Source organism: Pararge aegeria, chromosome 14 (genome assembly GCF_905163445.1).
Source record: "Pararge aegeria chromosome 14, ilParAegt1.1, whole genome shotgun sequence".
Classification (NCBI taxonomy): domain Eukaryota; kingdom Metazoa; phylum Arthropoda; class Insecta; order Lepidoptera; family Nymphalidae; genus Pararge; species Pararge aegeria.
The window spans coordinates 5,193,171-5,208,982 of record NC_053193.1 but is presented as its reverse complement, the minus strand read 5'-3'; the positions used below and the strand labels follow the sequence as shown (position 1 = coordinate 5,208,982).

At 34.0% G+C, this 15,812-nt stretch overlaps 2 protein-coding genes across 2 annotated transcripts; one reads left to right on the top strand and one right to left on the bottom strand.

Moving 5' to 3' along the window:
- Positions 1–193: 193 nt before the first annotated feature.
- Positions 194–3,621, bottom strand: LOC120629323 (high mobility group B protein 2). Its single transcript, XM_039898235.1, has 4 exons — positions 3,404–3,621; positions 2,514–2,757; positions 1,562–1,741; positions 194–366 (listed from the first exon to the last, which is right to left on the bottom strand). The coding sequence occupies exons 1-4, from the start codon at positions 3,553–3,555 to the stop codon at positions 286–288; spliced, it is 657 nt and encodes a 218-aa protein (XP_039754169.1). The 5' UTR covers positions 3,556–3,621; the 3' UTR covers positions 194–285.
- A 727-nt stretch (positions 3,622–4,348) lies between these two features.
- Positions 4,349–8,893, top strand: LOC120629343 (heparan sulfate glucosamine 3-O-sulfotransferase 3B1). The gene is made up of 6 exons (XM_039898261.1): positions 4,349–4,459; positions 5,312–5,520; positions 6,048–6,128; positions 6,221–6,394; positions 7,310–7,535; positions 8,420–8,893. The coding sequence occupies exons 1-6, from the start codon at positions 4,349–4,351 to the stop codon at positions 8,654–8,656; spliced, it is 1,038 nt and encodes a 345-aa protein (XP_039754195.1). The 3' UTR covers positions 8,657–8,893.
- Positions 8,894–15,812: the final 6,919 nt, after the last annotated feature.

Here is a 15,812-nt window from a genome sequence, read left to right as displayed (position 1 = left end):
CATGCTGGGATTTGAACTCAGCCCCCGAAAGTGACGTCGAAGTCCTGCCCACTTGGCTATCACCACTAAGCCCTGGTACTTCTGGTACATACTACATAAATGGTAGGGTAATGTGTAATCCTTTGCCCGTAGCAAGAAGTTGACTCACTACACAGCTATCAGAAATAAAACAAAATAAAATGTTGTATATTATTAAATTCTAGTTTAATATTACTATTATATCGTAACTTAATATTAAAGCTGGTGATCACAAAAGAATTAACTGCTACAGTCTGAGTGTGACTGTCATTGCTCTTTCTTGATATTGTATGCCGACAATTCTTCCGCGTATTTTTCCTTTGACCTTTCAAACATTGCAACGTATACCTGAAAGCAAATTCAAATAGGGTAAGCAAATTCAATGTTTGGGGTAGGTATGGCACCCCCACAGAATCAAGAACATACAGAAACCGTGTAAACGGCTAATAGAAAAACCACTCCGACAAACCATTTTCTCGAACAGGCGGTTAGTTATTTAACTTTATTTAGCAGTTGACAATAATAATTTCTTATGCTATAAACGTTTACCATAAAATAGAGAAAATGGGAAAAGTTTGTGAAGTAGCAACATTACGCGGGTGTGAACTGTGAAGTTGACTGTGCGGGGCATTTTTACTGTTTTTGGACACAATGCACAGTAAGGGTTCTATATGTTTTTAATTCTATGGGAACCCAAATCGATTTAAAAAAAAATGAGGTCTATGATGCAGCTTTATTAATTAGTGTACTGCATACAAACTGATAACTTTTGACGGCCGAGTGGCGCAGTGGGCAGCGACCCTGCTTATGCTGATATTATAAGTATTTATGTGTATTATATTCATAAAAAAATCTCCATCAGCTATCTCAGTACCCATAACACAAGCTACGCTTACTTTGGGGCTAGATGGCGATGTGTGTATTGTCATATATAAAAAAAAACTGGTATAAGTAGAAAAAGCTTGACGTTAAAGAGACCTGTAATATTATCAACATTACCAGCCCACTTCAGATTGGTAAACTTCACACATCACATTATAAAGAACTCTGAGGCGTGTAGGTTTCCAAACAATGTTTTCTTTGATTTTCTATCAACAAAAGATAGTTATTAGGTAAATTAAACCACATTGCTGAGAATTGCTAGGTGAAGTATATTATCATCATCATCGTCATCATCATCATATCGACGGCCGACAGGCGCAGTGGGCAGCGACCATGCTTTCTGAGTCGAAGGCCGTGGGTCCGATTCCCACTGGAAAATGCTTATGTGATGAACATGTGTTAATCTGTATATTATAAGTATTTATGTATATTATTCCTAAAAATATTCATCAGTCATCTTAGTACCCATACAACAGCTTACTTTGGGGTTAGATGGCGATGTGTCGTTGTATATTTATATTTATTTATATCAACCCAATACCGGCCCTATGCAGGGCACGGGTCTCCTCCCACACTGAGGGTTAAGGCCATAGTCCAACATGCTGGTCCAGAAAATATTTTGTTGGAAGTTAAAGTATGTTATACACTGTTATCAGCATACCCTTTTCTCTTCATTAGTAAGTGCTCTCCATCGTGATGCCAACTGTCTTGTAACCTCCTGTTTTGTAGGCTCTGAACCCATCTCTGAGGCAGTTTCTACTACGACCACTGGCCTTTGCTCTTGACAGAATTGGAAAAATGCATTGCAGGGCTTCTTCGGGGCATTTGGATCTCGTTCCGGCTGGAAAATGAAAACATAGTTTATTGTAACTAGATGAAGAAATGTATGACAAACTTATTGTACAAAATATATAACTCTTATTGCACTGTGTTAAGAATTTAGGGCAACAACAAACTGTATAAAAAAAATACTGAAATTATTTTATTACATACAAATATATAGAATATTTATTTTGTGTATTTGTACAAATTTAATAATTTGTATGTGACCATTTTTGAAACAAACACATTTTTATAGATTATTTAATGAAAGTAAGAAGAAATACGGTAACAAAACTTTCGTTTGTGTTCAGGTGACGGTAAATTGCTTATATGGTATTAAATATACCATATAAGCGATTCCATATATATTGAATATACCATAAAAGACTATATGAATATAAAGTCAAACAACATAAAAATATACTTTGCATTGGAAAAATCAGAAAAATTATAATGTATGTTAACTATAGTTCTCTGTTTGAGATGAATACAGAATTGATCAATGGCATTGACCCTGTCCAAACACAAACAACTTAGGACGTCTAAATTCTGTTAACCAACCGGTTTAACCAAATAATCAACACCTGACTAACTTCCTAAGCTCAGCTCTAGTTCCCTAACTGATGGGAGGGATCTCTTTGCCCAGCTATGGCATATAAAGGTTTATTTAATAATTACAACACGACTATTTTTTAGTAAACATTGCCCTACCACTACGTAATTTGATTAACACTTCCAAATGTAAAACTTGGGCAGTCATTTGAAAGTAACCTCAGAATGTTAATTCTTACTTTGTCAGCTTTACTTTTTCTCTTAGCGGCAGGTTTTTTAGCACCACCAGTATTTTGTTTGTCTGTTTGTTTGCCACCTGCTTGTGTCTTGGCCCCCACACGAGGAGGTTTCGCAATGACCTCTTGCTTAACTTCAACTTCAACTGCGGTTGATCTGAAGGCATCACCATGTTTGTCCAGTCGCTCAATTAATATCTTGATATCTTTTTTATAACGCCTAGTAATTTTTTTAACTTCATGTATTCTGAAACAAAATAAACACCACTCACAATACATTTTTTTTCAAATGACATGTTCACTTTATTGTCATCCCACCCAGCAGGTCTATCCTAACCGAGAGTAAACCTTTATATGATATCAGAATGATATAGGTAAAGGTTTTAAATATTCTTAAGATGACATAGATTTTTATCAGACACAACTTTGTCTTAACTATTTTCTACATAAGAAGTAAGGTTTATACTTCTCAGCCTCAGGTTTAAATATAAACCTGCCTCATTTGAACACTAACTTTGTAGTCAATGTACAATATTACATACCTGAAATGATACTGCTAGTAACTTTTGTCACATTTGGTGGGGTTAGGTCATAAAAGTTTTTTTACCAACACAGGTAATTAGTCAACTTCTATGAATATATGTGGTACTACCTAACCTGATTCCTAAGTCTAACTGCACGGTGGTAACACTGGTAACATACCGTGACCGAAGCGTCCCATCAGACCAGACTTGAGCTAAGGTAGCAATCACTAATTCAAAAGTTAAAATGAGCCGGAAATCGAACCTCTAACCTACCACTTCGCTGTATACTGCGCCAAGGAGATCAGCAATATCGTATATACTAACGACTAATACCTTTACTACTAACTACTATTAGTGTAATAAACACACCTATTCACAATTCGTTCATTATCCTGCTGTAGCACCTCACATCTTTCTAACAACAACTGGTACTTTCTCCTGTAAATTTCCTCCTCCGATGGTAAACTAACCATATCATCCGAGTCGTCAGAAATAGTCGAGTTGAGTTGTTGGACTGTCATTTTAATTTATTTCACGGCTTCAAAGTTCAACGCGAACAATTTTCTTTTTATTTATTAATCGCCACCTGTCAATGTCAGTTTTTGAAAATAGAATGTTGTTCCGTTATGTTGGTAGTAGAAATCGGATGCATGCACTAATTACAAAACGTTATGAAACTTTCGACATAGCAAAGTTATTTTAAAACTACTTGCGAGAAATTAGTATCAATGCATATATAATATTAATAATCAATATTTATAGTAAAAATACATAATTACAAAGTGGTACATAACTTCTTAGTATGATTAATTGCATTTAGCGCATTGTGCTGTGATAAAGTAGTTTTTATAATATGTGTATCCGAATGTGGTGGCAACGGACGACAAGAAAGATGTATTTCCGGAAAATGACAAAAATGCGCGCGCAAGTGCAGAATATTTCTCTATTTATATTTGGCGCGAACTAAAGGAATGTGTAGCTACTCCTAGATATTGTTTTCGCATTTTCTCCCGTCCTCCTCTGTCCTCCGTACCTATTCGAACGCGATTGCGCAGTGCGTTTAATGATGCAGATCAGGTGTGCAGTACATTTTCTTAAGATTAACCGCGTGGTGCCGTGTTTTACTGATACTGTTTGTTTTTTTTTTTGTAATTTCCTGAAATGAAACAAGTATGACGGATTTTAATACTAATATTATTTAAAAAATACAGTTTTTGATTGACTTTGTGCTAATAATGGTGAATATTTGATAATTAAGGAATAGTTATATTAAAAGATATTAAAATTCCATACAAATGAATTCCAAAAATAGCAATGAAATGGATTCCGGCTCTTACGAAGCGAACTATGTTTACATATTTCATATTATTATTTCTATTATATTTATTTTATGTTTTGAATACTTGTTTAGTTGACGAAAGAAAGGTTAGTATCCTTTTATTTAATTAACTACGGGTTGTTAAATATAAATTTAGATATTAGGTATTACCTATGTGTATCGTTCACTACTGTCCATATTATTATTTATGAATAAGTAAGTAGTTTTTTAATGACTTTTTATATACAAAATATAGAAAATAATAACTGACTATTTTAAGTTTGTTTATAAAATGATTGATAATTATAAGCGTAGTAATAATTGTATACATTAAACATACAATAAAAAAAAAAGACAAAAACACCGGCAAGGTGTGATTCAAACACGCGTACTAAGGACTATTTAAAAAATAAATATACGTTAGGTATAATTTTTAAAAATGGATTTTTATACGGGATTTATTTATTTAAATAATTCACCCGCGTCACAAACCATATATCTCTTTTGTTTGGAACATTATAACTTAAATTTGTTTTTAAAGTATTTTGCTGAATTTTACAAAATGAGCTACTTTATGACGTTTTTTGTGTCATTGATATAACTTACACGTATCAACTCGTAGTTATTTCAAATAGGTTCATCCTTGCCAAATTTCAGACTTAGGAGAGAGAAATAATGTTAAACATTTACAATAAATATCAGATGTTCCCGTTATTATTTTATCTTAATTTACAAGTTATTTTTGCCGGTTATCCGAGCAGTTAAATATAGTGAAGTGTTTAATTTTAAACAAAAAAATATCTGCCATAAACTTCGAGCGCCTCCTTTAAAAATTAAATTATGCCCAAAACATTTTTATAGAACACATTTATTATTTGGACAGTTTATCCCATATCGTATTAGTCTACGTTAAAAATATTTTGTCTTTATAGTGTACTTTAAAAGATATGTATTTTCAGTATTCCTTCAAATATTTCTCACTAAAGCGTCATGTGTCGAATTATAAGAGCGTTAGTCGTCGGTTTGCTGCGTTACTGGGCTTTAGCTTCAACGGTCATACATACATGAGGCTCCACAAACCAAACATGGTTCCAACGAAGAGACTGCCGGATGCCTTGATTATAGGGGTTAAGAAATGTGGTACGAGGGCTCTGTTGGAGTTTTTAAGGTATTTCTTATCCAACTTAACATTCAACTTAAATAATATTTATAAACGTACAAAATAAAACTAAATAAAATCTAAAAAGTCTTCGAAACAACTGCAGCGAGGCGTAAAACCTAAGATGCTGTCAGCATTGCCCCTTTGAATGGCCAAACTAATTCCTTGGCCAAGATAACTGCCAGTTCTAGGATCACTTGAAGACTCGATTACTCTATTTGACAATTCTTTAAAAGGAGCTCGAGCACACGGTCTCAAAGTCTCTACTCCAAAAGGCACAAAAATGGAATTGCTATCAAGGTTTCATATTTGCGCCTCTTGGCCTGGTCAGCACTGGTAGCAGCCATACCCACCAATGACGAGGTTCTGGTTGCATCACACACAATGTGTAGATTACGACATACGTGGCATCTCAGACAAGCGACCTTAAATATTACCTTAAAATATCTTAGCTTATGTTATGGGATTTTAAAATTGGGGTAGTTAACTGAAAGCATTTGTCAAAATGTTTTTCAGGAATACTTACGTAATTGCAGGTTGCATCCGGATGTAAGGGCAGCTGGATCCGAAGTACATTTCTTTGATAAATTTTATCATAAGGGCTTCGAGTGGTACAGGTATCAAGATTTTGTAAATTTCTCTTATACGAATGATGAAACTAATGTAGCTCTAGCCATATCTAATCTAGCTCTAAAAATTGATGTTTTAGGGACAAAATGCCACCAACACTCGAGGGTCAGATAACGATGGAAAAAACTCCCTCATATTGGGTGACGAGATCTGCACCTAGACGAGTCTACGCCATGAATCCATCGGTTAAGTTACTGGTTGTGGTTCGGGATCCAGTCACAAGAGCTATAAGTGACTACACTCAATCTGCGAGGTAAGTCATTCTATCTTATCATATCTTGTTTTGCTACAAGGCTTTTGTGCCAAACCAGCAATTCTAATATGAAGAAGCATGTCCAATATTTTCTAGCAGTCCGTTTTCAATTTATTCCGTTTGAGCCACCTTTTAATCGTCTAAAAGAGTTAATAAATGTCGATCATTTTTCTTATTCTAAAAAAAGTATTGCGTTTTTTTTCTTTACTCCAGCATCGGGGCTGTGAGCTCTTTTGTCATCGCACTTAGGCTATCTGCATAATATAGAAAGTAGAAACCATTGTGATCTTGGAATTCATCCACAAAATTTTACTCTCGCAAGTCGCAGGTAATAAGGTCAAAGGTTCATTCTCTACCGGTGAATTGTGCAAGCTTAACCCATTTTCTAGCTAAGAAGTTATTCAGTGTCTTGAACAATAACTCAAGGAGACTGAACTTGCGATTTGTTCTTTATTCCAAAATTGTATTTAACTCAAGTAAATTAGGTATTTTATTTATCGAGATCAGAAATAAGAATGAATATTGGATAGAAGCAAGCGTTACTTTGCGGAATTCCGTGACATTTTTTTCATAATTTGTACCATTTGCCGGAACGCACTCCTGACGTTTCGGAGTTATGTGCGTTTTTAATTTTAATTTAAGCAATTTGAACATCACTTGCGTATGGTGAAGGAAAACATCGTGAGGAAAACTGCATGCCCGAGTTTTCCCCATAATGTTCTTAACGGTGCGGCGTGTGAAGTCTACCAATCCGCACGTAGACTTGGTAGACTACAGTCTAAACCTTTCTTTTTCATCCCGTGCTCTGTATTGGACCGGTAATGTGATGATGATGGTGTTTCAAGAAGAAGGTGTTGTGACCGCATTTCAAATTAATTTAGTTCATTCACATTGACACTGATTAAACCTTTACAGCAAAAGACCTAGTCTTCCGCGATTCGAAGATTTAGCATTAGTCAATAGCACAGTGAATTGGGGAGGAGTGTGGTCGATAGTGGACTCATCGTGGCCTCCCGTGAGGCTTGGAATCTATACGCGGCCATTACGACGTTGGTTGAGGCGGTTTCCTAGATCCAGAATATTGTTCATTAGCGGGGAGCGGCTGGTCGTAGACCCTGCTTTTGAAATGGCAAGAGTCCAGGTACGTAAAAGATATAAAACATCTAAACAGATAGATTCGAAGCGAAGAAGAGTAAATGTGAATGGATGAGTCTCCAAATCACATTCTGATTAAATCTAATCAGACGATACGGCAATAAAACATGGATTAAATTTTTTATATATGTCACGTATATCTGCTTTGTTGATTATAAAGTTCTCGTATCGGTTGCTAGGTTGTATCAAAAACTTGTTTTGTTATTGGGAACTTGCCCAGAATAAGGGAATTGGTTCGGTCCATTTGTCTGATCCGTTTGTAGAGCATACAAGCTAAATATGAGCCCCCAATCACAGTGGTGAAAGAGAAGTCTTTAATGACATAGCCATAGGTACCTTTATCTTGAGTATACATTTAATAATAAGCTAAAAAATAACTTTTTTTTAGATTTATATTTAACTTTAGTAATATGAAACATGGTCGCTGACTATGCGCCTCATAAGAAGGCTCAGATTCACTAAGTGGTCGATTGAGCAAGCTGTACTCGGAGTATCGCTGCGAGATAAAATGAGGAGAGATGCTCCGAGAATAGCTCAGAAATGAGGAGATCCGTAGAAGATCCAGAGTTACCAACTAAGCTCAACGAGTCGTAAAGCTGAAGCGGCAAAGGGCGCGGCACATAGCTTAGAGAACGGATGGACATTGGGGTCCCAAGGTGCTGGAATGGCAGCCCCGCACTGGTAAGCGCGGCGTTGGTCGACCCCCAACGAGGTGGACAGACGACATCAAGCGCGTCACAGCTGGACACAAGCGGCACAAAACCGTGTAATTTGGAACTCACTTCAAAAGACCTATGTCCAGCCGTGGACAACTATCGGTTGATATGACGATGATGATGATGACGAGTAATATTTACATATATTTTTCAGGACTTCCTCGGCCTTAAGCTCGTGATAACCGAAAAACACTTTTACTTCAACTCAACAAAGGGCTTCCCTTGTCTTCTCAAGTCGGAAAGTCGGCCCACGCCACATTGCTTAGGCAAAACTAAAGGCAGAAATCATCCATACATTGATCCGGTGGCTATAGAAAGATTGAGAGAATTTTACAGACCATATAATGAAAAATTTTACGAACTCTCCGGCACGAATTTCGAATGGCCGTAACTGATATTTTTAGAACAAAAATCTATCAAAAGGTTTAGCACCAGAAAAGTAAGCTTGCGTCGGTGTTTATTTCAGCATGGTATTGGGCAACAAAATGTTTAATAATAAGCAGATTTCTAGTGAACCACTTGTGTTTGATTCGATAGCAGCGCGGTAGGGAGCCTTTTGGCTTCGTGCGTTCATTCTAAGTTTGAGGTTCTTTGAGTCCATTGGAAACCCATTAAAGAGCGGTTATATCATAAATCAATTCATTCGAAGGAAAGTTATTTGAATCCGGTTTCTTATCTGGCTGTAAAGAACAAAAAAAAAATAAAGGGGAGTGAGCGTGTGATGTAGAAAAAAAATACAAGGGAGTTTACATTATAGTCTAAGAAACATACACAATATATGTGATAATGTGTACTATATTACAGATAAAAAGTAGTAAACTGTGTTTGAATGATAAACGCTTTTTAGAAAATAAAAATAAGTAAATAATCGATTGTCTCACAGTCAATTTTATAGTTGCCATGGAAATTAAAGTTTACTTATAAATGACCAGAATTACGTAGCAACTACTTATTGAAACACAATAGTCAATTTAGGTCAATATAGGGTACCTACTACTATCATTAGAATTATACATAAAAGAGATTCTTATTTTAGAGAACAAATAACTTTTAAAACATTCCGACATTTAAATTTGATTTAACGTCAACAAGTCTTTATTTTTTAACACTTGATAAAATAACTGGCTGATATCAGTATTACCAACATTAAAAATATTAGCGCGAAAATAATCATTTATTAAATCAAGGCCGAAATAAAGCTATTGAGTGAGTCTTTACTCTTTAGTCCAAGCTAAACTCTGGACTGTTCACTGTACATTTTAGGGTTAACAAACATTGGTTGTGCAAATAAACGATTAGCTAGTAATTGTACATTATTTATTTATGATGTATTTTTTATTGCTAACTAAATATTGGTCACCGCAGCGTTCTAACTTAATACCGTCTAAAACAATAGTTTAGCAACTTTAGTGAATATCAGATTATTTAGGTATCAATAATAAATTAGTGCTGTACAATTTGGCCGTTTAAACCGGCCATAAAATTTAACCAGGTTAATTAGTTCAGCAGCCAACTAATTAACTTAAACTAACCGGTTAAATTAGTTAACTAGTTAACCGGTTAACTGATTAACCGGTCAAACGGTTAATCGGTTAAAAAATAAGTTGCTTATCTTCGCAATCAGCAAACTTATTGATATTTCTGTATCAAAATCGCGAAATTTCTTGTAAATATAATTAAAACATTTTATAATTTTATAATTATATGATTTGTTAACAAATATCGACAGAGGATTTGTTAATATTTAATAAATAAACACCAGATTTATTAAATAATAACGAATCATTTTGAATAGTAACAAATCATTTGTTTTTGATGTTTAAAAATGGTCTCTAATAAATTATTTATTTACTATTAACAAATGTTTTGCAAATTAATCATTCTGGGTAACAATTTTCAATATATTAGTGAGAATATTTGTTTTTTTTTTAACCGGTTAACTAGTTAAATAATTTAACTGGTTAAATTAAGTTAATTAGTTGGCTGCTGAACTAATTAACCTGGTTAAATTTTATGGCCGGTTTAAACGGCAAAATTGTACAGCACTAATAATAATTAACAACGATACTTATTAACAGCCCAAAATAAAAATTATTATTTCGCATATCGAGCAATTTAGTTCCTACTGCTATAAATGTAGCTAACAAAATTAAAAAAATAATCTGATTAAGTACGCCAAATTCGGCGTAGTATTTGCTGCGGCATTTAACTCGTAAGCCGGTGGTTTTTAGTAAGAACGTAGCGAAGACCTATAATGATTAACCTTGGCTTAGTCATTATTTTCATTAGTTACACTTTCCGAACTTCAAATACCAAAGAATTGGTGGACAGCAATGTTTTGTATCTTCGGTACACAGAACAGGTTGTCTAGTCTGAGATTTTCCACACCACGTACTGCTTCCCAGTATAGTAACTAGATGGCGCTCTTTCGATTCCATACAAATTGCAGTTAACTCGAAACGAAATCTAATAAGTACCCGTAGGTATAAAATGTCAAGCTAGACAATCTGAATATTTCTTTATTTCGTTTAGATTGCTAGGTTAGATTTAAAACGGTTAAGATAATAACATACCTAAACCACAAATTGTATCAATTCGAACCTTTAAGGGAAAGATTTTTGGTTTACTTAATTCAAATGACTGGTCAAAGTCAAAGTTTTTTTTAGCTCTACATAAGACTATGCAAAAAAGTTTTTACCGGCAGCCATGGCGTTGTGTCATGGTTGTATCCTGGATGATATCGTTATCGATTACTGCACGGCTAGCATATGGGCAGGAGACAATTATGTACCTATGTAATTATGACAAATGTGTAGATAAAAATGTATCTTCTCCCACATCTTAATCAACTCTCAGATCACTGGCGAGTGGCGCACCAGTGGAAATAATATATTTATAATTTATGTATGTTATAAAAAATATATATATATTTTTTTAAACGTTTTTGTCTTTTTTTTTTAACTAAGCATTGTTAAGAATTAAAAAAAAAAGCAAAATCCATATATTGTAGCAAACAAAAACGGATTAAAACTTCTACTATTGTATATATGTCTACTATGTATAATTAACGTAAGTATATCATAAATCATAATACATATAATAATTGGCATAATTTTTGTCTCCTGCCTGTGCTAGCCCGGCTGGGGCACATGAATCTTTGTCGAATAAGACTTGATCGGTGCGAAACAGGTCTTATTCGAATCAGATTGCCTTTCAATAAAAAAATAGGTTTTTAATTAGACAATATTAAATAAGATTTCTCAAGAGATCTGTTTTGTTAAAGATAGTTATAAATATGCACTATGCCATCCGTCACTCACATATTGTAGGTGTCACGTAAAAAGGGCGTTTTTCTTTACATACAAGCAACTGCCTGCATTTGATTTAAATATGGTTGGTATGGACTATGCAGGCCTCAGTAAATGGTCCATGGAACATTAGGGCCTCCATAATTTCTCAGTAACAATCCTAAATTAGTACCAACCAGCCCGCGTTTATTAAGGTTATTACAAATGCCGTGGAAACCGTTTGTTTCTGGGATAAAAATTGGCCAAAATTCAAGTCGTCTGGTTGATAAGTTAGGACGTGAAGTAAAAACAAACACACTTTCTCATTTATAACATGAGTATGGATGCCTCTGATGGCACGTAAAGCCAACATTACCGGTTTTTTTTTGTCTACAAGTTGTACCTAACAAATCTTAGCTGGTGAGTGACGATCCATATTAAGATGGTAGTGGTCCAAACTTACGGCAGTTATATTTAGTCTATATCCCTAACCACAGAATTGAGAACATACAGAAACCGTATATAAGACCGTATATATTGAAGCATCAAAAAACGACTCCACTTTAGAAGTGTTTCTTGAACAATATATAAACTTAAATCACCTGAATCCCTCTGTGAAATTTTTTTTCAAGAAATAGGTATACTTACGTTAGCCTCACAACATTTTTTAGACAAAAAATTACTCTTTATAAACAAAAAGTGTATATAAACAACAGCCTTACTCGAAATGCACATAAGTTAGTGACATGTGTCCCAAGGTAATTTTGGACCTTCCAATGCATAAGTTTAAACAATCTGTTAAAGCACATTTAATAAATCGTGATTACTATACGATTGATGAATTTCTTAACAAGGCTGCTTGGAAGCAGGCTCCGCTCTTATCTCTCACAAGATAGAAAATTTATTATATATATATATATATATATATATATATATAATAAATTTTCTATCTAATATATATATATATATATATATATATATTGTAAAACGAGGTTAAAAAAGAGCAATCTGCTGAGTTTCTTGCCGGCTCTAGCACTAGACGGTATTTATTTTACCCCTAATGTTCTATACGTTTACCATAAAATGGGGGAAAAGTTTGTGAGTAACTTTCCGCGTGTGTTAAGTGAGACGTGCGCAGGGCGTTTTCATCGTTTCGTGTTTTTGGACACAATGAACCACATGTAATAATAGCTGAATGAGGGTTCTGTATGTTCTTAGTTCTGTGCCTAAGCCATTTTGCTTTTTAATTTTAACAAAGAATAATTTATAAATCTAAATGCCTAAGTGTTATTAAAAACCAACTTTTAAGGTGTTTTGTTTCCGTTAAGGTAAATCTATAATGAAATGAATGTATTGTCAATTTGTAATTTTTAAATTTTATAATTTTTTGTATTTATTCACACTTCATTTTTACGAAAATGTCTTGTAATGTGAAAAATCTTTTCATTACTTTACTAGTGTGAAGTATGTTTTAAAATAAATGAAAAATGATTATCTTGACAATTTGAAAATAATAAAAAAAAACTAAATTTTTGTTACTTTTTAATGTAAAAAAACCTTAAACTAAAAAGGAAAAAAAATATATTGAAACAAGATAAAATAGACGTCATATTTGCATAGCAGCTATTTTAAAAAACAAAAGAAACCTGTCAAATTATAGGTTTTTTATGAAGATAACTAGATTGAATCTCGTTGCAGAATGTACTGAATCTGGCAGGCGTTTTAATCTGCAATCTTTTTACGTGTCACCTACAGTTAGAAAAGCTTTAAAAATATATTATTAAAAGAATTATGTTTTAGACTGTGTTCGTAAGGATATGAACAAATAAAAAAGATTTTATAATATTGTATTCTTTTATTTACTATTTTCACTAATGTTACACGGTTTATATATAACACTAGCTGACCCCAGCGCCATCTGTCGGGCTGATTTGTGAATCTAAACCATCCAGGGTGCCACACAAACGAATACCGAAAAATTCAAATCAGTCCAGCCGTCTAAGAGGAGTTCAGTGACATACACACGCACTCAAGAAATATATATATAAAGATTAGACTTACGGAAAATGAAAATGCACTTTGAATGAACTTCAAACAAGTTAAAAAGAATCATCCCTACCGTTTTTTTTTTTTTTTCGAACGATAGATAATTGTTTTTGTTTTATTCCTCTATTAACTCGTCTACAAATAATTTCTGAATAGAACCTTCATTACCAGTGATGCTCTAGACGAGTTACTTGGTTGTGCATAAAAAGTAAAAATTTCTATAGATAGGATTTGTGTCATATTTTAACTCTGATTCAACTCAGTATAAAATTACTTGTCAGTGAATATGAACGTTTTAAGCACGCACCAACTAAGCAGGTCACCCACTTGATGCGAATTATTATTATTATTATTATTATTATTATTACATAAAGTTTCCAAAAAAAAATAAAAAATACTTATAGCTAGCATCAGAAAACCACGCAGGTTTGTAATATATGCTAACAGAGAATTAAATCTAGGTACGTTACTATAGAACATTATTGCCAGTTCACCATGTTGTGTACAAAAATGATCACAAGTTACTTAAAAAGAAGGACTTCAGTTTTTTCTTAATATTACGAGGATTAATATTGTCTCGTACATCAGTGGGTAATTCATTAATAAGGCGAGGAACTAGGTAAACGTTCGTGCGCTCGCCATACCTATTGAACGCGCCCGAAGTGCATAACCGGCCTCGACTGACGGCCCGCGTGCATACAGGATGTTGTACTTTGTTCCAGTATATGTTATTGAAAAAGTTTTCTTTTAAAATTGAATATTTCAACTGTACATGCACTGGTAAAACTTTACACTGTTTAAAAAGTTCAGCTTCGGAATAGTCACTATGGTTATTGTTAAGGATAACTTTTAAAATTCTTTTTTGCAGCTTGAATATTTCTTTTAAATAAGAGTTATATGTACGGCCATAACTGCTCAAACCATACTGGATATATGATTGAGCTAGAGAATTATACAATATTAATTTTATTTTGAAGGGAATACGATTTCTTAGAATTATTATATTAGCTAAAAATTGCCTAAGCTTATTGCAAACGTGTTCAATATGATAACTCCAATTAAATTTACTATCTATATGTAATCCTAAATATGTAACAGTTTCAACCACTTCAATGACGGGGCATTTACAACTGGTGTCATTCGAGTGTAGGCAGCTATGGTCATGTGCAAGAATATGGTTCATTGGGAGTTTTGCAAGATGCGGAGATTTTATGAGTATTAATTTAGTTTTACCTGGGTTGATTACTAAACCAGAATCGTGACACCACTTATTCAACATATTAAAATCAGACTGTAGAAGGTCACGAGCATTATCAGGATCTTTATCAGCAATCAGTAAGCATGTATCATCCGCAAATTGGTAAACCGTGGAGTACTTTATGCAGTTAGGCATATCATTAACATATGAGAGAAAGTGAAGAGGGCCCAACACTGAGCCCTGCGCTGTACCCTCAGTAGATGCTACATGCCTACTATATGCAGTATCAATCTTAACCGTAAACGTTCTATTATAGAGATAATTCTCGCACCATTTTAATAATGGTCCACGAACCCCACATCTACCAAGCCTTTCTATCAGTTGTTTATGCTCCAAAGTATCAAAAGCACGCGAAAAGTCAATAAATAGAGCCAACACGTGATGTTTGTTATTAAGATAATCGTTGACTGCATTTGTAAATTTTGACAAAAGATCGGATGTACCTTTACCAGCTTGAAATCCAAACTGATTTGGGTACATCACGTTCTGTTTTTTATAGAAACTATGTATTTGGTCACTAAGACATTTTTCTACAATCTTATCAATACAAGATAGTAGTGTAATTGGACGATAATTGCAAAAGTTACTTCTTGATCCCTTTTTATAAACCGGCCTAACACAACCAACTTTTAATTCGTTGGGATAAATTCCCGTTTTCACGCTTTGGTTAATTAAGTGAGCTATTGCTACCGATACGTCTTTCCCCACAATTTTAATATCTGATACTTTTATGCCATCGAGTCCAGGCGCTTTGTTAATGTTTAACTTTTTAATAATCTTATGAACTTCGTAACTAGTTACCTTTTGAAAACGAATACTAGAGTCAATTCCTATATCAGATCTTTTAGCATTTATGAGTTTATTGTTACACTTTGGTATAATGGCTTTCACCGCATTATTAAATTTTTCAGCGAAATGTTGAGCAATAGTTGCACTGGCAAGCCCTTGTGCACTAA